General features: G+C 44.0%; 1 protein-coding gene across 6 annotated transcripts in view; it reads right to left on the bottom strand.

The window, feature by feature from the left end:
• Nucleotides 1–27,430, bottom strand: part of LOC144822411 (multidrug and toxin extrusion protein 2-like) — an 877,798-nt gene that overhangs the window by 375,101 nt on the left and 475,267 nt on the right. For all 6 annotated transcript variants that reach the window (XM_078679885.1, XM_078679890.1, XM_078679888.1 and 3 more), the window contains one exon: nt 12,978–13,047. In XM_078679885.1, the coding sequence (XP_078536011.1) occupies nt 12,978–13,047 (70 nt within the window). The remainder of the gene's footprint in view (nt 1–12,977; nt 13,048–27,430) is intronic.

The raw sequence follows: 27,430 nt of genomic DNA on the forward strand, positions 1-27,430 counted from the left end.
AACGTTAGGTGACAAGTACTTAACACTAGTACAACTAATTTCTGATACAAAATATCTGTATTTATTCTCATTTAGTACAAAAAGGGACATATCATGATGTTTAAAAACAATAACAATAAAAACATATATAATCAGTCAACACAATATTATACAAATTCATAAAAATAGAATAACATTTGGTACATAATAACAAAATTACAAAAGAATTCACAGTTTTAAATCTTAACAGAAAGAATCACAATTAGAGTCGACGCGGCGTTTCGGTTTTCTTTATACGACACCTTCTTCAGGACCGATTCTAAAAAGTATTTTATTAAAAAAACAGAATTACCATCTGTTGACTGGTACAGCATTTAAAACATTGCTCATTTGTCCCTAGCTCTATGTCACACTAACTTGCTTCACTTTCACAAATTTTTAGAACTTTTTAACACAGATTATTATGTCATGCCGATCTACAGAAATATAGTAAAGTATGCAATTCTGGTATTTGTTTTCTATACAGATCGTCCTTGTTTTAGCCACTGTCTAAAATCATTTAGGTGTTGCTGAGCTGACCTAAAGTTCCTCCGAGGTATACAGATTCAAAGATATATAGATGGTTGTGCGACACATCCCACAGTTACATAGATGTGTCCTTACTAGTTGTATTTCAATTGCCAGTAAGAGGTTAACTCATTCCAATCAAAGGGCCTATTCAGGTCGCCTTACCTTTGACACTAGTCTTTGTTATTAGATCCACCCTGATTGTTGGTGGTGTTTAGTGCCCGAGTCTTGTACGAGCTGTTGGCATCAGTATTATAATTTTCATTTCAGGCTATGTCTCTGATAGGAGAAAAAGAGATATTCTATTGCATTCTATAACACAAAGTCTTTCTCCTATTATGGATATAAATTAATATATATACCTTCTTTTATAGGATATCACGCCTTCCACACTGTGCGAGGAAGCCACCGTTGAGATTCAGGAAGTATAGAGTCCTTTTGTCAAAACAAGATAAAGTATTTAAGGAATCTCTAAGTGAAGGCTATGCGTTCATGTTGTCCCTAATATTACACATGCCCACTCACCTAGTATCGTGTGGTCGGAACCGCTGCAGTGATTTGCTTCTTGATTGCGATCGACTTCAAAAGCTTGGGGGCTATTTTCCCTTCTTGCTTCTTTTAACCCACGAGACTCTATAAGTTAATTGTTATATAGTTTCAGTCGTTTGTATGGGTGGCATCTCTAACTCTGCTAAGTCTGACTCGTACATAGCAATTATTCTTCAAGTCAGAGCTTTAATATCATTTTATATTTTGTTTAACTGATACGGTGTAGTTATTTTTGAGTCAGAACTAACGTAAGGTCCTCAAGGCACCCTCCCAGATTACGGTGTTATTTCAGTTAGTGAGGGTGCCATCTTAAATTTAACCCCCGCCACTTTTACTAAAAATAAAGTATTCCACTAGTCACTCGTTTATCTTAAATTATCCGAGCTTCGCTTGTGAGGCTTACCTATTTTATTTCTTTCGGCCTCCCTGCTCCTCGTCACAGCGTCGCCGGATCAGTACGCAGCTTCGGTTCAATGCGAGTCTTGATACCTCGCTGGTTTCCTAGACCTCCCTTTTAAGTCAAGACACATCTATGTAACTGTGGGATGTGTCGCACAACCATCTATATATCTTTGAATCTGTATACCTCTGAGGAACTTTAGGTCAGCTCAGCAACACCTAAATGATTTTAGACAGTGGCTAAAACAAAGACGATCTGTATAGAAAACAAATACCAGAATTGCATACTTCACTATATTTCTGGAGATCGACATGACATAATAATCTGTGTTAAAAAGTTCTAAAAATTTGTGAAAGTGAAGCAAGTTAGTGTGACATAGAGCTAGGGACAAATGAGCAATGTTTTAAATGCTGTACCAGTCAACAGATGGTAATTCTGTTTTTTTAATAAAATACTTTTTAGAATCGGTCCTTAAGAAGGTGTCGTATAAAGAAAACCGAAACGCCGCGTCGACTCGAATTGTGATTCTTTCTGTTAAGATTTAAAACTGTGAATTCTTTTGTAATTTTGTTATTATGTACCAAATGTTATTCTATTTTTATGAATTTTTATGAATTTGTATAATATTGTGTTGACTGATTATATATATGTTTTTATTGTTATTGTTTTTAAACATCATGATATGTCCCTTTTTGTACTAAATGAGAATAAATACAGATATTTTATATCAGAAATTAGTTGTACTAGTGTTAAGTACTTGTCACCTAACGTTTATATATCATCTACAGACTATTTATCCACAAAGTATACATTAAGGTTTTTCTGTTGTGAAGGGTTGCTAAATCTAGGCCTGATCCGGGAGTACTCAGAGATATACAGAACATTTAAATTGATCAGCAGGTTCTTTAGGCCTGTTAAATAACGGGACACCCCATACTTGTTTCCAAATTCCCCCTGGTCCCTGAAAATTACCAAGTGGGGGCCTCCTAAAACTTTTTGAAAGCTAAACAGTTTTTAAAACTCCAAAAAGACTTACACCCCCAAAGTGCCCTTTTTACAACAATTAGAACACATTTGTGACCATGCAGGAAAAAAATTGTATTTCCACTGTGTCTTGCTCCCCAGTACGGGTATAGATTTTATCTTGTTGCGGATACTCCACGTGATGTAGGCTTTTTCTTATACATGTTAGAATGCACTATCGTCTGTGATAGAAGTCGTTTTCAAATTCTGGCTCCATTGCTAAAAAAAAAAATTCTTCTATTTTTCGGCCATTTGTCTTTCCAATTAGTTGGTCTCTTAATATCATCCTATCTTTTAGAACCTGATGATTACATGAGGCTGCTAATGACGTTAATGCTGTGATAAAAACCATCCACTGATTTTCTGGGTTGTAGCGCTTGTTGCAAGAATCTATGTCTTTCCAGCATTATATTTCTATGAAGGTTGAATATTTTTTGTATATTCTTTAGAATATTTCCTTATTAATCTACCCCTTAAACAGTTCCTCCTTACTCACCATTGTGAATTTTAACTTCTTTTGAGAATGCTCTCAAAGCAGTTTTCTTTTCAGAAGTGAAAAAAACACCATCTATAGCTTCAAAAGTCTATTTCCACTGTTACAGTTAAGTGGAAGAATGTCGAGGACAGTAGGAAGGGTGCAGGTGGTGTTACTCCTTCCTTGTCAGTATAAGTTACATAGTGTGTTAGAGATGTTTGAGCTGTCTTTGAAAGTTATCAGGGATAAATACTACAACACAAGAATGTACTTTCCCTTTAAACATCCCGAGTATGGGTGCTACTGCTTAAAATACTGTCTTGTCATTAAGGAATTCAAGCGGACCACCTTCTGCTCACCTACAGCTGTTTGGGGATGGCATCTTTTTTATTGCTTCTTATTGAGACCGGTAAAGATCATTTTAAGTTTCCTATCGATGTGTATGCTGCACTTAGAGTAGTACTATAGCGTCCAACTGGAAGATAGGCCATAAAATGGCTTCTTACATTGCATCTATCATGAGTAAGTATGCTTGAGTACACAGGTAGTTGAGTGCTTTCCAGACCAAACACAATGGCTTGTTTAACCAAATTGTGACATGGTGATGGAATTCTAGGCCTAGTTGCCTTCCCAAAGCATAATCATAGTTGGCATCAGAGTGACGACAGGAGGACATGAACAACCAGCACTAGCTCAACTTGGAGCTGATGCCAGTGGGATTTTTTTGCTTTGTTCCATTCCCTCTATACTGAAAGAGCACAGTGAGAGCAGCATGGTGCACGGTTACGCTAACTGTGCAGAGACAGGTACTCAATGCCCCTGAAAAGATCATACTTGTGAAGTAAGGCAACACAGGAACTTAATGGAGTACCAAGCAAACACCACCATCAGCTCACTGCCTCAGCAGCAACTACCAAGACTGTGAACACAGATACTTTGGAAGCACACAAGATCGACAACAGCATGGAACCATCAACATCACAAGTGATATTACAGAATAACAACCTACCATTCCAACCCACCCCTCCTCCACAGGGATACACATTTCAGAATGGGGAAAAGTTGTACTCAAGGTTTAAGTTCTCATATCTCCCACATGCTCGTTTCCCAACCCTGTGCAGGGAATGTAACAGTAGGGAACATGTTGTTGTATTCTGGAATCTTATCTTGAGGCTTCCTACCGCAAATGTTATCTACCGTTAAAACACTTATTAGTAATGTGCACAAGCTTACGTTTAAATTACACATTTGCTAAATGCAAAACTGTAGGAGGTCTGCAAATAATAAGGGGCTGATCCAAGCTTAACAATTGATGCCATGTTAAATGGAATAATAATTATTAACACGAAAGGCCGGTTTTCACATTCAAGATGTTTTTCTTCTCTTTGCTGCAGATGTTACACTTCAGAAGCCTACTGTTAGCTAGTGAATAGACACTTGTTTTGTATAAGACAACTGGCATTAAGGTTCTCACTTAGAGGAGATAAAACAACAGGAAGAATGATTCAGGGGAAGAAGTTTTTGGACCACAAGAAACAACACTAACTTTTCAAGGACAAATGTCTGAAAGTCTATTATGCTCTGATGAGGAAATGTTTGCTTATTCCCAGGAGTTTGCTGATATTCTACTGGAAGATGAAAGATAATGTTTCAACACAGAATGTGTGTGCTCATTTTAGTGTGTGTTCCTTAGGTAGTACTCAGACCCCAATAGATCCTGGAATCCTTCCCCGACCCTATGACTAGAGACTAGTCTTTGGGTTTCTCATGCTTTCACTTCATTAGAGACTCCCTTACTTAGATTTTATTAAAATGTCTGGGGATAACTCTGCGCTAAAAAATACTTTCCAGCTTGTGATGCAAAAGCTTTCTGCATGTGCATAGATCTCTCTCATCAGAACTGACACCTTTTCTTCTCCCTCTTGATCCGACATTAATTTAGATCAGATAATTTCCTTTATGGTACTTCTACTATTTTAACTGTTATTCTAATGAATATATTGTTCAAATTTTGAATTCAAATGCCAAATGATGGGTTATATTAACTTTTAATGCTGAAATCCAAAGAATAATGAATATTGAATAAATAGATGAATGACTAAAAGATTTGAATATAAACCCTTTACCTCACACTAACTCTTTTTATTGACGAACTTTAAAGTATAATGATTTATTGTTCTATAGATATTTGCTCCTCATTTCTCTTGGTCAACGAACAAACATCCATACGATCAGTGGCAGGGGATATTTAATGAAGACAGAGATTTAGTAAACCCAGATCCGTCAGACCTTACAGAAGGAATATTATCTGAAGTCTAAAAAAAATGCATGTCTGCCGCCATTACAATCAGTTAGGCATTTCAGTTTTACAAATGGAGTTTTACCATAGATCATCTAGTTTCCACCACCTCCACAAAATACTGGCAAGTTCTTTGTTCTTGGTGAATCTTTCATGAATGAGTAAGGCTGACTCGATAACACTGGAGCAGTCAATGAAGGATTCTGCAAATGCACAGACAATAGGCCCCCCGACAGTGAAAGTACATACATCATTGGAGAACAGTAGGACAATTTGAGAGTCAAGCAGCAATTGAATCAAACACACCTTACCACTCCCCCCCACCTTTCTTAAATTAACTGCAAAGTGTAATGATATCTTGTTGCTAGAACTCCAAAAGATGTCAGTCTGTCTCCACGGAAACATGATTAGGAAGTTTAAGCCCCTGTTTGGCATCCCCCTTCCTCCCTCCTTTTTACTTCCTCTCATGACATGGGTTCTGGAGAATGGACGCATGTGGACTCTAGACCAGCAATGGGAGGGCATGAGTTGCACTGGTATACGAAACGCAACCAGCACAAGCATGTAGTACTGCTATGGTGGTGTCGAAGCCACTAATGCACCCCTTGGTTGTATGCTGGGTGTGCCCTATGGGACCCTTGGACCCTATGCACTCTTAGTCCATTTAGCTTGTGTTGTGTATCTTTGTAAGATACAAAATGTCAATAATGTCAATAAAGAACCACTTGTATAAAAAAGCAGCAACTGAAGCTAACTGCTTTGGAGGCAGAATATGTGTTGCAACCAATTGTAAATATATTGTTGACTGGCTCTTAAAAAAAAGGGTATATACACAAAGGAAAATCTACATGTGTAGATGTACTACGAATAAAATTACGCTTCCACTTTTGAGACACTTTACACTTGTAAACTGCAAATAGCCAAAAGTAGTAAACTTACTCAAAAGTGTAGGCTTATATGTCCACCACCTCCTAAAACAATATTAATCTAATCATCTGTAGATAATGGACACTCCGGAGCAGGTTAAGGCTTATCCAATCATTTGTAGGAGCAGAAAGGGACTCCATGATTTAGGTAGGTTATTGCATTAAAGGTATTTTATTATTGCTACATTACAAAACACATCAATGTTTCCCAGTCAACAGGGAATTATTCATACTGTGTGAGGGTTAGGATGCGGAGGTTAGAGCCTGTTCCACCACTCTTACTTCTACACTACCCAATCAACCCGTAGTGGAGGTGTGGTGGCGGTCAGAACCGTTGCACTAGGTGTCCAACCACCGAGTTTTGGGACAGATGCAACCGCCAGGGACCCGAGAACCCTGGTGGTGGCGCTGCAGTCTCAGGAAGCAATATGCATGACGGTGCCTTTTAGCACCAATATGCATATTGCGAGTTTCCCCACTGCCAGCCTTTTCATGGCGGCGAGGCTGCCTTGAAAAGGCTGGAGGTGGTGAAACAAAGGGAGCCCTACGGGCCCCTGTGCGTGGAGGTGCATACGGGGAGCACATGTTGTGCCCCCCTGTGTGAATGCAACCCTGTTCCTGCACAGCATGGACTGCGCAGTCCATGCCGTGCAGGAATGTCCACTGGCAGTCCTGTGGAGATGCAGTTACAAGGTTCTCCATGAGCCTTTAAAACTGCACTGCCTCGGGACCGCCATCCCGCCTGACAACAAAATACTTGTAATCTGGCAGGCGGCGGTCTAGTTTGGCGGTCCTGGAGCAGGGCACTGGCATGGCGGCCCGGTTCAGGACTGCCAAACTCTTAATTAGGCTTCTAAGTCAGGAGCCTAACTATCACTGGTGTAGTAAGCATTTGAGGTACCCTCTGTATCCCATGAATTAGTCGGTGTATTATTTCACAAATGGACATTTTGCTCATTCTCCTTGCTTGCACTAGAGCCTGTGGTACTCTTGATATACCACAGAAAAAAGCTGACGATTGAGAAAAAGAAGGTGGAAGCTGAGAGTAGTGATGGACAAGTTACTTACCTTCGGTAATGCCTTATCTGGTAGAGACATGATCTAGTCACAGATTTCTTACCTTTGAACTTCCAGGCTTCCGGCTGGACCCAGAAGATTTTTCGTAGCCCAGGTAACCGACTGTCCCAAATGGAAGGGTAATACCACCTTAGGAAGGAAAGATGTATAGTCTGGAGTACTATCTTATCCGGAAAGGTCATCAGGTAAGGAGGAAAGCGCCTGTAGTTCGCTGACTCCTGGCAGAGTTTGTTACCACCAAAAAAGCTGTCTTGATGGTGAGCAACCGTAGAGGACAGTTAAGCAGTGGCTCAAACGGCGCACACATCAAAAAGGTGAGCATCAAATTAAGGTCCCACTGTGGCATGATGAAAGGTGAAGGGGAAACAAAATGGGTTAGTCCCTTCAAAAATCTCTGCACTATAGGAAATCTGATTAAGGTTGGCTGATCAGGCAGCCAAAGAAAATAAGAAAGGGTCGAAAGGAAGCCCTTCAAAGTGCCAAGAGCAGAGCCCTGCTGGGCCAAAGAAAGTATGAAGAGAAGGACTTCAGATAAGGGAGCAGATAAAGGGTCAATACAACGGTCTGTACAATATTTACAAAACTTGTTCCATCAGCAGGCATATACTGACTATGTAGAGGGCCGCCAAGATAACCTCACAGACTTCAGGAGGACGGTGAAAGGCTGTCAAGTGTTGCCACTCAATATCCACGCAAGGAGGCGGAGAGTGGACAGGTTTGGGGAGGGCAAGGGGGGCCCTATCATGCTGCTGCAACATTAGATACCCCTTGAAGAGGGAGCCTGACCGGAAGATCGATGCTCATCTTTAAAAGCTCGGGATAACAAACTCTCCCTGCTCAGTCTGGAGCCACGAGAATAACCTGTGCCCGAACACTCCTGATCTTTTTGAGCACGCTGGTCAGAAGTGGTATGGGCAGAAAGGTGAATAGGTGGCTTGAGCTCCACTTGCGACAAAAGGAGTCGCTGAACTAGCGCCGCCTTGGAAACTCCCACGAGCAGAACAGCTGAAATTGCGCTTTCTCTTTGGAGGCCAACAGATCTAACCAAGGCTCTCCCCACCGCTGAAAGAGACCTTGTACCACCTCCGGATGGAGACGCCATTTGTGATCCGCACCGCATCTTTGGCTGAACACGTCCACCCTGGCATTCAGAGCAACTGCCAAGTGTTGAACCACCAGGGAAATGCCCTGATGTTCCAGCAAAGTCCCGAGATGCAGAGGCTCTTGACAAAGGGTCCACAACCCCACACCACCTTGTTTGTTGCAATACCACATGGCAGTAGTGTTGTCTGTGAACACTTGAATAAGCCTTCCCTTTATTGACGATACCATAGGCGATGATGGACGGAGCTCTTGAGTAAATCAAACAATCACCCCCAGTCAACTGATCTGGGTTTAATCCATCAACATTCTTTAGCTCACTCCACCACCCCAGTTCAGACATGGCCATATGCAAATCAGTCTGACCCTGTGTCTAAACAGTCCAGCGCCTAACTGCCAAGCCATGTCTTCCCTGGACCAGAAACAAGCATCCCGGGATAAGTTTCCAGTTCATAACCCTCATCAGCCAGGCTATCTTGAATCGAGTGGCAAAGTGAGCATGGGACCCACGTCTGGGCATACCCTACCAACTTAGGGGGCAAAAAGGTTTTTAGTGCCAGTCGGATTGCCCGAAGCTTCAGCATGTTGATATGGGGCTTGGCTTCCGCCGAAGAACAGAGTCCTCTGATCTCTACCTCTCCCAGATGACCACCCCAACCCAGAAGGGATGAGTTCCTCACTACAGTGAGATCTGGGTGGAGAAGGGAAAGGGGTCTGCCGTTGAACCATTCATGGTCCGTCAGCCACCACTGCAGTTCTTTAGCAGTGCCCTCTGATATCTGAACCAGGTTGGTGCGATTTCCTCTATGCTGTGCCCATTGGAACTTCAGGTCCCACTGCAGAGACAGCATGTGCCACTGTGCATGGGTCACTAACAGGATGCAGGAGGCCATGAGGCCCAACAGCCTCAGAGTCAGTCTTCCCAAAATCCAGGATAGAATCTGAAACATCTGTATTATAGCCTGAATATTTTGGACTCGCCGTTTGGAAGGATAGTCCAGAAACTGCACTGCGTCCAGCACCGCCCCAATGAAGGGAAGCGACAGAGGGTGTCAGGTGTGACTTCGGCACGTTGATAGTGAACCCCAGCGAATGCAAGATGTTCGCCATCCTCTGCAGGTGGGAGACAACTGTTTGGGACGAGCCCGCCTTCAACAACCAGTCGTTGAGATAGGAGTAGACAGGAACACCAGATCTCCACACGTGAGATGCGACCACTGCCATCACCTTTTTGAACACCCGAGGGGCACTGGAGAGGCCAAAAGGGAGCACCGCAAACTGAAAGTGCTTGTGGCCCACCGTGAACCGCAATTAGCGCCGATGGGAGGGCAGGATGGGTATATGGAAGTAAGGATCCTGCAAGTCGAGCGCTACCATGTAGTTTCCTGGGACCAAGGCAGACAGGACCTGGGCAAGGGTGAGCATCTTGAACTTGTCCTTTTTGAGGATGAGGTTGAGGGTTCTGAGGTCTAGGATAGGACGAAGACCTCCGTCCTTCTTTGGGACCAGGAAGTAGCAGGAATAGCAACCACTGCCTACTTTGGGCCCAGAGACCCTCTCTATAGCTCCCTTGGCCAAGAGAGTATTGACTTTCGCGCAGAGCAAGGCAAGGTGATCCTCCAGCAGCCCATTGTATGCCGGAGGCATAGTAGGAGGAGTAGTCTTGAATGGGGGGGGGGGGTAGCCCCTTTGGACTTTTTGCACCCACCAGTCCGATGTGATGGTTCGCCAGTGGTGGAGATGATGACGTATTCTGCCATCATCTGGCCGAGAATGATCCTGGGGATCGGAAGGTTTTGCAGCGGAGGAGGGGATGCCAACTTGTCTCGACTTCTGGTTATGAGACTCACGAGGCCGGGCTGAACCGCATCCACAGCCCCGCAGGGGTTGCTGAACTTGCAGTGCCTTCTGGCCGGAATAGGGTTGGCTCAGCAGGTAACCCCTTGCGTAGCCACAAGTGCCATCAAATGGCATGTCCAAGAGGTTAGCTTGGACATCCCCTGAAGAACCAAATGTTCTCTGCCAGTCTACCTCGCGAGTCCGTCGTGTTCAACCCATATCTGATGGTGAACATAGCTGCATCTCTCCTGTCTGATATAGCTTGAGGGAGTAGAGCCAATCTTCCTCCAAGACTCTGTGCAGCACCTGCACTACCGTATCCCATATAGAATGGGAGTAATGGCCCAAGAGGTGTTCACCAACTGCGGTGTTCACCGACTTCAGCGCTAGGCTGGTGGAAGAGAATGATTCTTTCCGAAGTTTTCCAGCCTCTTGAATTCCCTATCAGGGGGTGCGGAAGGGAATGCGCCTTGGGACGTGGAAGCTTGGACCACTAAGCTTTGGGGGGTGGATGGTGAGAAAAAGTGGGTCACCAGGTGCGGGGCGATGGCTACGGGCGATCGTCCTACTCACAGGAGCCCCTATGATGGGTTTGGACCATGTCCCCAGAAGGACGTCTGTCAAGGCCTCACTGAAAGGCAGTAGGAGTTCCAAACTCGAGACCCCAGGTTGCAGGACCTCTGTCAAGACGTTTGTGTTGACTGCCACTGTAGGAAGCTGCAGGTAGAAGACCTCCACAGACCTACGCACCACCATGGCAAAAGATGCAAGCATGCCAGAGTCTGGGGATGTGTCCAGAGCACTGGCCTCACCCAATTCCTCATACCAGTCTTGTTGCAGGATTTCTAAGGGATCCTGCTTCCCCTTCCCATCCTTTTCCCCCATCCCTACACCTTCAGAATAGGGCAGAGAGAACGGCATGGAGCTGTACGGCTCCGTGCGTGCCTGTCTTGGCGTCGGGGAGCGCCCGACCGGCTCAGTGTTGTCAGGAATGAGGATCGAGGAGGTGCCGCTGAGGACCTCGGTGCCAGAAGCGATGCCAGGGAAGGTTGCTGTGGAGGTGCGCCTGGCGTCGGTCCGGGTCTCCTCCGAGGCTGGGAGCAGGGCCTGGAACCGCCGGCACGAGATCCACTGGGACCCCTCCATCCTCTGAGCCTGCGGGGCCCGAAGGCACACCGGCAGGGTAAGGCCGCCCAAATATGACGTACATGGCGTCATAAAAATCTTTGGGTTGGCCAGGGGTCGCTCCTGGCGCCGAAAAGGGAGGGAAACACATAGCCGACCTATTCACTTGCTCCGCGGCACGGGGCCTCGAGCTGAGGTTCCTCTGTGACATCACGAGATGGGCGGGACAAATTCGAAGCACGCTTAGAAATCTTGTTCTTCTTGTGGTGCCTCTTACCTGACTTTGAATTGCCGAAGCGGTGCTCAGACCATCCTCTCAACCAAGACCTGGACCGACAAAGTGACCTCTGGGGTGCCGGACGCCAGACCGCAAGAAGCTTTAGGGATCGCTCCCTCAAAGCCTTCGGTGCCATGGCCCGGCAGTCAGAACATGACTTGGAGTCATGGTCGCGTTCCACGCACCACAAACAAACCACATGGGGGTCAATAACCAACATGGCACGGTGAAAGTCGCCATATAGATAGAACCCCGAAGTTTTCTTATTAGACATCCTAAAAACACCAACGGAGTTGACAAAAGTAGAAAAAAAAAAAATTCAGAAAATGACAGGGGTAACTTTCTTCAACGGATCGCCGCTGGCTGGCGAGGAAAGAAAAGAACGGATGTTAGCGCGCTTGAGTGGTGGTTATATAGACGACGCGGATGTCACGTGGAGTCGACCGACGCCATCTACCAGCGCACAGGGGTACTGCTGTGAAAAATCTTCCGGATCTAGCCTGATGCCTGGAAGTTCAAAGGTAAGGAACCTGCGGCTAGATGTCTCTATCAGATCACTACATGTAGCCAATTCCTTTTTAGCCCTCCTCTTTAGATGACTAAGGAGACGATTTTAAGGGGAATGGAACAGGCAGCCTAAATATTGCTTTTCCACCCTTCTTCAGCTGAACAAGAAAGCTTAGCACAGAAAATCAGGGGAAAGAGTGGGAGACCGAGCCAAACAACTTCAACAGCCTCTTCCACCTCCTCATCTTTAATGAAGGATGCACTCTTGTCCTCTGCATGTGTGCTGATATCAACAGTTAATTCAGCCTGCAGGTGCTCTATGTCTTGGGCTGTATGTAGGTAAAAGATATTAGATATTCAGGTGAAAAAAGACAAAGACCGTTCTACTTTCATTTCAACTCTAAAGAACTAAATGTGTTATCCACATACAAGGACAGTTTTTGTAGTTTTGGTATAGACAGCCTTAGCAGCCTCTTGCAGACAGACTTCACTGTAACTTGTACTTAGAGTGGGCCCCTTGACAAAGAAAAGGTGGCTTTCTTGCTCAGTAAAACTCCCTGCTCCTGATTCTGTAATTTTAGTGTATATGTAAAGTTCTTGCAGTTTACCATGGTTTTGGAGTGGTTGAGTTTTACCCTTCCACAAAATCTGTCTGGGTAACATTTTCAGTTTTGCATGCCTATGGTACTTTACTTTCGGAGCCCACAGGCCTTCTATTCCCCTGAGAATGAATTATGAAACACAGACACACATTACGCCTCCTCCACCCATTGGGATATTCAGTGTGTTGAAAGAGAAGAAAGCATTTCATACTGTAGATAATAAATACTCACAGCAGTTGCATCGAACAAATGGAAGGGAGCAAAGATTAGCATAAGCCGTGAGACCAGTGTGACAATATCTCTGCAAAACAAAAAACAAAATAAATGAGAACCATATTCTGCAATTACATTAGCAAAGCCAGACATGCACATTCATCACTATTTGCACCATAATAGCCTTCTGCCGCTGAAAATAAAAAATGAAGATCATTTTACATTACTCTGTTATCCTACTCTCCCTCCTATTTGACTCCGCTTTGTAACTTTCTAGCTCTAAGAGCACACTTGGAGATGATTAAGTTAATGTTTCAGGACAAGAAACATAGCTGGGGATTCTGAAATTGACATTTCTACTGAAAAGCCAGGTGTGCTAACTTGTCTATTTGGCATGCATCTTGTTACTACAAGAAAACTGCAAGTTTTGTTCTCCAATTAAAGAGATAATGCACCTGGAAAAAGATTTTGTTCTTCAGACCCGAGCACGATGAAGGGCTTGAAATTTAATGGGAATATTTCCAGAGCTCTCTTATATCAAGCTTATTTAAATCATTCCAAGAGAGAAACACGCTAGCTAGGCAAATCCCTGGTAAAGAAAATTAGAGCATTGCTCAGACTAACAAGTTGCACACCTTGGGTGAAGCGCTTTCAAGTGAATAAACGATATAAACGCAGATTCCTCACCTTTACAATATTCCCCAGGTGCCAAACTGGATCCAAAAGCTTTTTCAGCAGTACTCCAGGGCACTGTCAAGTGGCACAGTGTATCTCCACGCTGGCTCTGTACACGCAGCAGAGCCGCATACAAGAGACACCTCTACGCCCGAGATCAATTTCTGGATTGACTCTTTCAGATGCACAGCGTAAAACAATTGCCAGTACCAGTGTGCAGATCTGAAATAGAGACCTTTTTAAATGATAAAAAGAGGCTATTCCACAGAACAGGGAATTGGGCTGTCAGCAAGGAATAGGCAGTTACATAGACGATCCACCAGAAAGAGAGGTACCAAAGGTAAGTAACGTGCCTATCTAATGGATACTTCGAACTGCAGATTCTACACCTTTAGAAGAGCTAACCAAGAAGTCCCTCCAAAAGGTGGAGGGTCTGTGGAGCGGACTCAGACAAAACGTCTTATAGGACCGAGCAGTTAAACTGTCTTTCCCATTGGTTCTGGTAGTCAAGACAGTAGTGATTCGTGAACGTGCGCACCAGCACCCATGTTACAGCCTGTCAGGTATAAAAGCCAGATAGTCCTTGTGCCAAGCCAGTGGTAGCATATTTGCCCTGGTTTTAGACCAATTCGTAGCAGATCTTAATGCAGATGATTATCCAACTTGACAGAGTTCTCTTCTAAACGGCCTTCTCTCTCTTCAACCACGAGAAGTCCACAAAAAGTTGATTATCCACAGAGAGTTCCTTGGTATTATCAATGTAGTAGAGCCCTTTTGGGGTCCAGCAGATGGAGTATCTTCTCCTCTTTCAAAGGGTGAGGAGGGGCAAATAACACTTGTGGAGTGACAGATTGCCCTGAGTAAAAAGGATTCACAACTTTTGCCAAGAAGACAGCCCAAATCCTCAGCACCAGTTTGTCTGAGACTACACAAGAGAAATGTCAAGATCAAGGTCCCAATGTGGCATCACAAATGGTTTGGCAGGGTACATATGTCCGACTTTTAAGAAAGCACATGACAATACGTTATTTAAACAAGTATGTTTAGTCCAGCAAACACAAAAAGGCTGAAAGGTCAGCCACATAACCTTTAATACTGCCCATTACAATGCCTTGCTAAATAAAAACAAAATAAACAAGATATACCTCAGTTTGACTTGTAAAGGGTCAATCTTGCAAACTCCACACCAGGCCACACATTCGCCCCACTTCTTGGCATAAATGGGTGTTCTTGGAAGGGTGTCTAGCAGCAAGGATAAAATCCACAATTTGGGATTGAAGATCGAACACAACACACTGTTGCGTCATCTCCATGTATGGAAGTGTAGATTGTGCAAGTTTGGATAGAAGACCCTGCCCTGCTGCTACAACAGAAGGTCCTCGCAAAGAGGTAGCCTGAAGGAGGAGAGATGCTTATGTCCAGAAGTTCTGGTAGCACACTCTCCTAACCCAATCCTGAGTCCCTAGAATGGTTTGGGCCCAGTCTTGCCTGACATTATCCAGAACGCAGGGCAGGAGAGGTAGGGGTGGAAAAGCATGCTGGAGTCCAGAGTTCCACTCTAGCTCAAATTCATCTCCTAGTGAATGTCTTCAACAAAACTCTACACGGAAAACCTTTAATACTGCACATTCATGACTGCGGTAAAAATCCAAACCCACGGTTCTCTCCGATGCCAGAAAATCCCCTGCACCACCTCAGAGTGCAGGAGACCTTCCTGATCCACCAAATGCAGCTGACTGAGCTTGCCCACCCCGGATTCGGCAAGGTGGTTCTCGATCAGGGAAATGTACTGAAGTTGCAGCCAACTTCAGAGAAGCAGAGCCTCTTGGTACAGGAGTCATGACCCACTTTGCCTTGCTTGTTAACAATACCACATAGCTATGTTGTTGTCTGCAAGAGCCTTTATCTGACTCCTCTTGATGGACAGCAAAAAAGCCTTCAGAGTAAAGTGAGTAGCCTACAACCCAAGCAGATTGATATGGAGAAGGTTTTCTGCTAGAGAGGCCTCAGATGACCTCCCTTACCCAGCAGTGATGAATCCGTCGTCACTTTCAACTTTGGGAGGGGGAAAGGAGAGGGCCTTGCTCTGGGACAAATTGCAATAGAGCAGCCACTCTTGTACATCCTATGGTTTTCATCCGAAATCTGAATGGCATCTGACTGGAGAGGTCAAAGTGAAATAAGGCAAACTGGAAATGCTTTAGGCCTTCCTTTAACCACAGGTAAGATTTATGCAACTACAGCTTGGGTAAGTGAAAATTAAGCCTGTGCGTCGAACTCCGCTCGCGGAGTTTGCTGAGTTTTCCGCACTCCGACTTACGCTGGGCTCGTGGAGTTCCAAAAAAAACTCCGCTCTGCACAGCAGACCGGAGTTTTTTTCCACGCTCGTCAACATTTTGGCGAGCTTGGGCGAGGAAAAGCCACCCTCTAAACATTTTCCTCATTTGCGCTAGTCAATGTCAAGTTGGTGGGCGTGAGCAAGGTAAATCAACCTCCCGGCGAGATTTGTCAACGCGGACAAGCGGATTTCTCAATGCGAGTGACCGCATATGCTTGCAACCGCTCGCTTTGAGAAACTGTGCGTTTGAGAAATCTACTCGTGCAGCAACTTGCGCTGTGCATTGTGCTGTTCGCCATAATTTCACAGCACGGAGGAACACCCGGCTCTGAAAATCACTGCAAACTGCATTTTTCTAATGCACTCCACCGCTTGCGGAGCTCCACATAGCGTGGCAGAGATTTTATTTGCACTTCGAACTCCACCCAGGCTTAGTCAAAATACAGGTCCAAGGGTCCAGAGCAGACAGAATTTAGGCCAGCAGGGGTAACTTGAATTTGTCCTTCAGCAGGGAGGCATTCAGAGGAGAAAGATCAAAGATTGGGGGAAGGTCCCCACCCTTTAAAGGCACAAGGAAATAGTGAGAATAGCAACCCTGTCCTATATGAATGAAAAACACTCTCAACGCCTCCTTTGGACAGTGGACTTGTACCTCTTGCAACAGAATGGACTGTTTCATAATGGACTAAGATATGCTCTGATTGGGGGGGGAAGATTTAGCGGAAGGGTAGGATCTAGCCATGCTGGACAATTTGATGGACAGATAGGCAGATCACCACCCTGAAAGAAAGTGCTGGATACTGCTACCCACAGGGAGGTTGTACGCAGCTTGGTGTCTGTTGTTGCAAGGAAAGATGACTGGTGCCCTTGGTGGCCTGCAGATCCCCATTCCGTGCTTCAAAAGGACTGGGAGAATTGCAGCTGAAGCTGGAGCGACTGGAGGTTGGCTATACACCGTCCCCATAAAGAAGCCCCGGAATTTCCTAAACTGGTGAGAAAACTTGCTCTGCAAAATCTGCTTTTTTAACAAATAGATGCGAGCCATTGAAGGGAATATCAATTAGAGATGCCTGCATGTCTCAAGAGAATCCTGTGGAGCACATCCACGCATGGCAGGGGAGAACGACACTAGTGCGACCGCCCTTTGCAGACAATCATTTGTATCAAGTCCAGCACAAATCATGTATTTGTCTGAATCTTGACAATCCTGAATCGTTCAAGCCAACGAGCCTCAAAGTTCTTCCAGAACCGATGAAAAGATCTCGCTGGCCATGCCCCAGACGGTGTGCATATATTTGACCAACAAACTGCATTTACTGACCTCAAAGCTAGGTTAACCAAATAGAATTATTGTTTTCCTCAATCCTCTTAAAAGCTCCTACACTTGGGAGTTGTAGGGAATGAGTTGGGGGTTCACTTTGCTTGTTAAAGTTTGAAAAACAGACTCTCTTGAGTAGGATATTTAGCATGGAAAACAGGGTCAGAGCGCTGGTCTGCGATATCTGGCCACGTGCTTATTTGCCAGTGGGCAGAAACAGGGCTTTGACAAGGTGTCTAATAAGGTGTAATTGAGGGCTTCATTGAAAGGGAGAAAGGGTTCAAATGTGGCTTGCCCAGTTCTGTTAGACTTCAGTAAGGACATTTGTGTTAACTTCAACAAAGGGTAGCTGTAGGTACAAGACCTTAGCTGCATGTCGAATAACCTCTGCAAATGAAGCTCTTTCATCCGCTGGAGGTTCAACCCTGTATCAAGAAAGGATCAGTTCCACTGGCCTTCTAAACACTATCATAATGAGGGAGTAAATTATTCTCATCCCCACCATCATCATATTCGGGTGGTGGCAAACTTTGGTGAGAATTGGAGGCAAAATGATTATAAAGTCACTGAGGGGGAGTCTGCTCTCGTAGGAGCATGGGATTAGAATCCAGCTATATATTGGCAAGTTGGGCATTAGCAATTTCATAGCACAACATTGGTGGGATCGTGCAGAAGTCCCTTCGGGGTCAGATATTGGATAGAACCCTGGATCTTACTCAGGCTGTGATGAGAGAGAGAAAGATGCTGGCCGTGGAGCTGGGGTGGAAGAACAAGTTACTTACCTTTGGTAACTATGTAACATTAAAATACAGTTATTAGTTATAGATTCATAACCTTAGAATCATCCCCAGGCGTCAGACTGGATCCGGAGAATTCTTTCCTCAGCAGTACCACTGCGCGTCGGTAGGTGGTGTCGGTCAACTCCGCGTCCTTAGTTTGCGTCGTAGTCGCCAGGATGGCATCGCAGTATCTACTTAGACGCTGCCCCTATGGGACGATATCAGTTCTTTCTTTTTCCGCACCAGCCTAGCGCAGATCTGGAGAGAGCTTGCCCCCAAGTCACTTTTTGACTACATTTTTTTTTACTTTTGTCAACTTCTGTTTCAAGTGTTTGACTCCTGGTGCGTGAGGGATGTCCCATTGTCGGACAGGCTTCAAGCCCTGCGAGGTCTGTCACAAACTGATATCTGTGACGGACCCGCACCTTGTGTGCCTCTGGTGCCTGGAGCTTGACCATGACCCGAAGTCGTACTCCGACTGTCGGGCCATGAATCTTAAGTTTTTGCGAAGCGGTCCCGAAAGCTTCTGGAGGCCCTGCAGTCGGCTCCACGTCACTCCGGGTTTAGCTCGAGAGGAAGGTCCAAATCTTCACACTCGTTGGGTAAGTCGAAGCACAAGAAGAAGGCAAAGTAGCATCGTTGCACTTTGCCTTCTCCCGGTCAGTCGGCTGACGCGACGCAGTACCCGGAGCGTCGTTGCTCTAAGGCTCCGACTCCGGTGCCTGACTCAGGGATAACTTTGCGCCTCCCTCCCTTTCTGGGAGCGGGAGCGCCTCCTACTCCTCTTCGTAAGGCCCCTTGCCCAGCTTCGTAAGTACTACGGAGCCCTCCATCGAATCTTTGGGCAGCCCGACACCACTGGCGTGCCTTCGGGCCCGCTGAGTCTGTCGGGGGCCCTGGGCCTTCGTTGCTGGCTGCTCCGGTCCCAGAGGGCCCCTGTGGATCCAGGCCTGGATCCGGATCAGCACTGGTCGACCTTGCTCTACCTTCCCCAGCGACGATCAAGGCGACAATGCCCCCAGCGCCAGCCATGCCTCCGGCCGACTGTGAAGGATACACAGAATAGATAATGAGCCTAAGACAGGGGAGGAGGGCCGGTTGCATGTGTATATATTGAAGATACCAATATCAGAGAACTGATGTTACAGGTAAGTATCTCATTTCTGCTCCAGCACTGGATCTTTAATCAGAATAGCAAGCAGTACTGAATATGAATAAAGTGGAAACCGGCTCTCCTTTTTTGAAACAGATTAGGTAGAAATACTGAATCTACTGAAGTGTTGCTACGTTGGCTGCAGCATCCACATCCAAGCAGCAGTGTTTGGTGAAAGTATGCCTGCTTTTCCATGAGGCTGCATGACAAAAATCTCATATAGACACTCCAGCCTCGCCATGCTTCTCACTGAATGCTACCTCATTCTGGCTTGAAATTTGGACTTAGCTTTACTGTGGAAAAATGTAATGTAGGATGCCAGCCATCGAGGAATTCCTTGCTAAGACATTAATGTCCACTACCTGGGTGGCTAAATGAAACAAACAACTGATCCAAAACACTAAAGTCTTTAGTCGTATCCATCTAGATCCTGATACATCAACAGACAGCTAAGACATGCAAAAACAATTCTGCTGAAGTAACTAGACTAAGACATAGTGTCGCCCTGTGTTACAATGTAGCATATCATGGTCGGGTTGTCTGTCTTGGAAGAAAAGCTTGTAAGCATAATATGATGGCTCACAGCTACACAATGTTTATTTAGAGTGACTTTTCACCTCCTGATCCGAGGTGTCTTGTTGACAATTCTTGTACGTGAGCACCCATCTTTTCACCAATGCATCCGGTATCTTACTAATTCTGACTGTGGTGGGTTGGAATGGAAGACTGGTATGGAGACTACTTGGGAATCTCCACCACAGCAGAGTGTGGTCTTCAATGCTGACCCAGCTCTTGCTGTATCAGTCTAATATGCAACCTACAGAGGATCACAGAACTGATACAGGACAACATTAGTTAGGCCCGGCAATGATTTCTAGGTCCTGCATGTAGCTAGAATACAGTGAGAGGAGCACTACAGAACCCAAAAAGGACAGGGTGCCGTGTATGACTCAATGTCAATTCCCTTTGGGCGCACAGATTAACCCCTTCCATGGTCATGACGAGCTCAGCTCGTCATGCAGTACACTGCTTGTGTGCTCATGACGAGCTGAGCTCGTCATGAACAATGGGAAACATGGATCTGCAGCACAGAGGATGAATTGCTGTAGCATCGATAGTGTTAACAGATTATACTAGAAATTTTCTATGATCCATGTTTTTAGGAATAGCTAATTTGATGCACTTGTGATAAAGAACTTATTAATAAAATTGTATTTATAAGTGTTTCGATATCCTGTCAATTTCGGAATCTGTGGCTTATGGCTGGATGCATGTGAGTGGGTGAAGATTTGTGGTGACTGGAAAGACAGCATCAGGGTCAATCGCTTCAGTGACTATCTTACAAAACGCAAAACAGAGAAACTAAAAAAAGATATAAGATTTTTCAGCAGAGAGAATGTTTATCCCTATCTCGCTGATGGCTATTATACTCAATCTGATTCCGTGGGACAAGATTCTTTTCCTTACCAGCAGAATTTCGAAGTCTAATAAGAAGGTCACCACTTTTTCTGATACATCGAACTCTGATAGTGATGGCACTATGAAAACATTTGAAAATAGAGGTAATAGCTCTACTCTGCGCTCCAATCAAGGATATCATCCTTTTTTAGGGAGACACAACCAGAACAGAGGGAACTGGCAACCTCAATACCAGCCACAATATCAACCTGGCCAACAGTATCAGCCTTGTGCCCAATACCAGACAATTCCGGGGCCATCAACCAGCAAAACAGAATCAATACTTGGAAACCCGGAAAGTCCGGTATTGGAGACAATGAAGGTTATACCCATCTTTAATCTAAGTACATTAAGACCAAAAGAAGCAATCTATTCTCTCCTCTCTAAAGGGTTATCATACGTACCGCATTCAGGTTTGAATAAGTTTGAATTGTTCAATGATCTCATGGCTTTTTTTCGTAAGATTCGGCTAAATTGTTACTTCACCAATATAGAGAATGTCCCCTCTGAGACTAACAGATCTGGATTGGCACAGAAATCTATTTTTACGCCAACATTAGAGCAAGTTACCCCAGAGATTAAAATATTTGAACAGGTGGTATTCAACAAGTTAATAACAGTCACAAAATATGTACCAAAAACACAGTTCAATACTTCAGTAGAAGAACATGAAGCCTTGAAAAAATCTAAATGCTCTAGCGATATCAGGATAAAAAGCTGCGATAAAGGGGGCGGAATAGCTATACTAGATACTATACCCTACATTAATAAAATTGATGAAATGTTGAGTGATGGCACATTCTATGTTAAAATAACTAGAAATCCGACCGCAAAGTTTAAAAATAAGATAGACAGACTTAGCTCTAAAGCTTTACAAAATGGATACATCAGTACTAAAGAATTTGAGTATAGAGTTCCCTAGGCTAGCAAGCCTATACGGTATACCCAAAGTGCACAAAAACGAAATTGACCCCCCTTTAGACTAATTGTTACCATCATAGGTTCCGTTACGGAACCATTATCCAAATATCTTGATGCTATTTTACAGCCGTACATACAAGAATTTCCAGGATATGTCCAGGATACACAGCAGATTAATAATCTATTGGCGGGTACACCACTTAAAGCTAACAGACAATGGTTGGTGACACTAGATGTTGAAAGTTTATATACAAACATACCATGTGATGGTGCCATTGCAGCAGTGGATTGGTTTATAGACTTGTACAACATTGAGTGTAATGCCAATTTCATTGATTGTCTACGGATTATCCTGGAGGAGAATGTATTTGAATTTCAAGGAGTATTATATAGGCAAATAAAAGGGGTTAGTATGGGCGCATCTTGCGCCCCTACCATAGCTAATATCTATGTGGCCCATTTTGACCAACAATTCATTTTCAATGAAGCGGCCCCGTTTTTCGAGTCTGTATTCCACTGGTCGCGATATATAGACTATATTGTGTTTATATGGGACGACAATGAAGAAACCTTGAGTGAGTTTACTGCATGACTAAATTTGTGACATCAATTTAAAATTTACATCTCATGTGAGCAATACACAGATGGAGTTTTTAGATATCCTAATTAAGCATGAATGTGGTCAATTACTTGTAGATCTTTTTATCAAACCCACTGCTCGTAATACTCTCTTGCACTAAGACAGCTTTCACCCAACCCCTCAAAAAAATAGTATCCCTTTTAGTCAATTTTTACGCTTGAGGCGAAATTGTACAAAGTTGGAGGACTATGATATCAGCGCCATAGACATGAAGAAAAGATTTGAAGATCGAGGCTACCCTCACAGATTAATTAGAGAGTCATACAAACGCGCTAGGTTTTTATGTTCAGATCCTTTTTTTATTGAAAATACAAATACAAATGATACAATTAATACAAATAATATAAATGATACAAATAATGCAAATATTGCAAGTAATACACAAAGATACACAAAAATACACAAAAATATACAAACTGTAATTATAAAATAAGATCAGTCATCGATTGACAACAAAATACTGAACCGTATAAAGGTGTACGGATGGTATAACAGAGAGTGGGAGAGCATGTAATGCATACAAGACAAAAGATGTAATGCTGAAAATCAGTAATGCTTAACAAGAGCGTGTCATAGTTCTATATGGGCACTAGGGAAGGGGGGAGGAAATATTGTCAACCATCCATACCCAACATATTGGGACCATGTAATAATGGAAGGGGGAGGGGGGGAAGGAAGGGGGGGGGGGAGGTCAGGCAGCAAAAGTCTATTATTGAACAGTGCGTATATAAGAAGAAGAAGAAGACTGCAAATTCACAGAGCAAGTACAGATATCGGTAGGCTTTCACAAGTTTAATGCGAGATAGAGTGTCTAAGGCGGCTCATAAGAGAGTTCCAGTGAGTCCAGTAAACTCCACAATTTAACATGGGGTTTTTTCCAAGGGGATGAATGGAGGATGTCATTGTCCGCTCCCCTGAGGGACGTCAGCCACTCCTGCCATATTTTGAAAGAGACTTCGGAAGCACTCTTCCACTTACTGAGTACGACCTTGCAAGCCAGTGCTATCATGAGATCTAACAGGTGACTGTCGTGGTCTCTTATTATGTTCGGATCAATTGCCCCCAGTAGAACATACGCAAATTCCCTGGGTGGTTTATAATGGAAGGTACGCTGAATGTAGTCATAGAACTCATCCCAGAATTTTCCCAGCAGCGGGCAGTGAAAGAGCATGTGTGCGATGTCGCCCACGTCTGACTTGCAGTTCCAACAAAGTGGACTTTCTATGAGTTTGAAGAGTTTTTCTGGTGTCCAAAAATGACCTGTTTATCAACATGAATTTAGTCTGTGACATTATCGGGGATATCTTATTACAAAAGGGTGTAAGGTGTATTTTATCCCAGTCAAAAGCCACATTAGAGGAGGTAGGCTCCTTTCCCCAGTCACGTTCACACTTTCTATGTGTTTTTTGAGGTATAGGAGACAGAATCTTATACATTTTCGACACCATATGGCCCATGGACATGAGTTGTGTCAGTTTATGGCAGAGTGAAGGATTCTGTGGCTGAATGGCTCTGGCAGATACAAGTGCTTTGAGGCGTTGGAATTTGTAAAAGTCAAGTGGTTGGAGATTAAACTTAGTTTGTAAGGTGGCAAAGGTTAGAGGCGAGGATCATTCGTAAATATCCTGTATTAGATTTATTTCCAACCCAGACCAGTGTTCCCAAAAGAGGAGTTGGCCGTCATCTTTTAAAGCCGGGTTGAACCAGAATGATGTTAAGTTAGATTTGGAGAACTTTACTTTTGCCTTACAAAGGTTCTCTAGATTGAGGAGGGCCCTTTTAGTATTAAGAAACACGTATTTAGAATGGGAGAAGGCTGTGGCGTCCATAGTCATTATAGCGGAAAGCGGTAGGTTGTTAATGATTGATTTTTCGACCTGTAACCATATCGGAGTGTAGTCCTGAAACGTCTGAAACCAATTTGCTCCCTGCTTGCACAGATAGGCCGTCTGGTAGTATCTAAAGTTTGGTAAACCTACGCCTCCTCTGTCTTTCGGCAGTTGGAGTTTACGCAGGGAGATTCTTGGTTTATTTTTTTGCCATAGGAATACGTTAAAAATCTTGTGTATTTTGGAGAGGAAGTCCTTCGACAATAACATTGGTAACATACTTATTAAATAATTTATGAGTGGCGTAATCATCATCTTTAGAGTTTCCACTCTGCCCCACCAGGATAAGAATTTCGGGGACCACCCGTCTAGCAGAGAGGATATCTTTTTATATAAGGCAAGTTCGTTAATTTTGAGAGTACTGGTGAGGTCTTTTTCGTATTCAATGCCAAGATATTTAAAACTCTTCGTTTGCCAGCATAGTCCGGAATTGCCTAGGATGTCTTTCCCGCCTATATTGTTACGCAGTTTTACCTCTGTTTTGTCTTTATTAAGTTTATATCCTGACACTTCCGCAAACTCCGCAATAGAGGACATCAGTGCCGGAATCGCTTTTTCCCCAACGTCGTCTGCGTAAGCCAAGATTTTAACTATGACTCCTCCAAAATCTATTCCTTTAATTAGGTCGTTGTTTCTTAGAGAGTATAAGAAGGGCTCAATCGCCAGAAGAAATAACGAGGGGGAGAGGGGACAGCCTTGTCTTGTGCCTTGCTTCAGTTCAAATGAATCTGAGAGGCAACCACCTGCTCTTACTTTTGCCGAAGGCTTAGCATATAAGGCCATCACCATACGGATGAAGTCGGTTCCCAAGTCAAATTTACGCAGTGTTGCTTCTAGATAGTCCCAGTCGACCTTGTCAAAGGCCTTCTCGGCGTCTAGGGTCACGGCCACCGTGGGGGAGTTAGTCAGTTTTGCTTTTTCTAGGATATGCGCAAGCATTCGCGTATTATCACTGGATAATCTGTTCTTGAGGAACCCTACTTGCGATGGATGGATCAGTTGAGTTAATACTTTTTGGATTCTTTTGGCCAAGATCATGGCATATATCTTGCAATCAAGATTGATCAGGTTTATTGGCCTATTATTTTTCGGAGACGTGGGATCTTTACCATCTTTTGGCAAGACAGCAATGATGGCTTCTGCAGGGGTGCCGTGGATTTTTCCACTAGTGGCGAACTGCTCATACAAATCCTGTAGTGGTTCTGTCAGTTCATTCGAGAAGTTTTTGTAGAACATAGCACTAAACCCATCAAGGCCTGCGGCTTTCCCAGTTTTGAGGGATTTAATGGCCTGGTGTATGTCCTCCTTGGATATTGGGCGGTTCAGTTCGTTTTGTTCATTTGACGAAAGGGTTGGGAGTTTACATTTTTCTAGAAAGCACCCTAACTTAGAGCCATCAATGTTTTTATTTTTGCTGTATAAATCATTATATAAATCTTTGAAGATTTCAGCAGTTTTGTTGGGGTCTGAGTGTGGTGTCCCTGATCTGTCCACAATACTTTTGATGGAATTCTGTTGCAATTTGAATTTTAGGTAAGAAGCAAGGCTTTTACCAGCTTTGTTGTTGTGGCACAGTCTGAAGTTTTTCTGGTGTTGTATCCAGACCCCTGCTCGTTCACTAATTAGTTTGTTATATTCATATTTTTTATTCATTAGGTCATTGAAGTCTAGGACGTCTTATTATATGCTGTTGTTCTAATGCTGTATAGGAATAACAGGAGAAAACCCATAAACCTCGTTGGGATGGGTGTATCGTGTAGGCAAAAACAGTTCCCAACAGGTATTATGTAGAGACAATTTCAAAGGTGTATGCAACCAGCATTATGAAAAGATCAGAAACAAGGAGTCAATTGATTTTTAGAAGAGGTAGTATTATTTACCAAGAAGCAAAAGGGGAAAGTCTTTCATATGCAAATACAGTTTAAACAGCACTGTACAGACCGGATCTTGTGACAACCCAGTGACACTTGGTGCAAGGTGCTATATACAATTAGTGAAGTGAATGTGCAAGTGCTTAAAAACAACAGCATTGGCGACGCATTGAGCAAAATATGTACATCAATTAGAGGCTCCGAAAAACAAGTTACAGTCACTTGGAAAACAATTATTTCTACAGGAGCACAGAACGTGATATGCGTCGTATAAATCAAGCTGTACAGTCGACGGCGTATCGATCCCCTTTAGTCGGGATCGTCATCAGGACAGAGTTGTCGATGGACACAGTGAGTTTAGCCAGGCAGGCAAGCGAGGCTAGAGGGACTCCGGATATTCATTCAATGGTCGGATGCTGATCGTGGCTTGAATCTGACCAGCGGACGGGATTTGCTGCGCCTGACTCGCGCAGGGCGGCAGAAGGCAATTTAGGGCTCTTCTGGCATATGGGCTACCGGCAGTGAATGCGGGAGCTGACCAGGCGCGTTGTTCTAATGCTGCCATTTCCTTTTCAAGTCGTGTTAGAGTGGAATTAGCGTCCCTATTCATGGCTGACCTTAACTTTATTATTACACCTCTGACTGTAGTTTTCAGTGCTTCCCATCTTGTAAGGTCTGTGGTGTCCCCTTTCTTGTTATGAGTCAGATAGTCCTTGATGGCTGTTTCTATTGCCGCCCTGTTGTCTGCTTTTTGTAATACTGCATTGTTGAATCTCCATAGAGTTGACCTCTTGACCCCGCTTTGTATTGCCAGAGACATTGAAATGCATGAGTGGTCAGAGACTACACGTGGTTCAATGGAAGTGACCTCAATGTTTGCAGTGGCGTGAGCCGATGCAAGTAAATAGTCTATGCGTGAATACGAGCCATGTGGTGGAGAGTAAAATGTATAGTCTCTGCCTGTTGGGTTCATCATTCTCCATGAATCTACCAGATTAAAGCGCTTGCAGAGATTGAGGAGTGCTTTATGTGAATTGGTTGAACGAAATGGGCAGCGCTTTATGTGAATTGGTTGAACTAAATGGGCAGCGCGAGTCCCTGTCGAGGATAGGGTCCATTGGGAGGTTCAAGTCTCCGCCTAAAATATGCGTCGTCGTGTCAGGTATTGTGTCAATATGTGTGCAGAGTTCCTTCCAGAAATCTTGCTCATCTTTATTGGGCGCATAAACATTGGTAACATAAAATTCCCTCCCGTCTTTTGAGAGTTTGGTCGAGACACCTCTACCCTTAGTATCTGCAACACTTGATAGGACATCAATGTTCGCTCTTTTATCAATGAGTGTAAGAACTCCATTCTTTTTCCCCAAGGCGTCAGACCCAATAGCCTCACTATACCATTTGTTTTTCATTTAATTAAATTGTGGAGAGT

Source organism: Lissotriton helveticus, chromosome 3_1 (genome assembly GCF_964261635.1).
Source record: "Lissotriton helveticus chromosome 3_1, aLisHel1.1, whole genome shotgun sequence".
Taxonomy (NCBI): domain Eukaryota; kingdom Metazoa; phylum Chordata; class Amphibia; order Caudata; family Salamandridae; genus Lissotriton; species Lissotriton helveticus.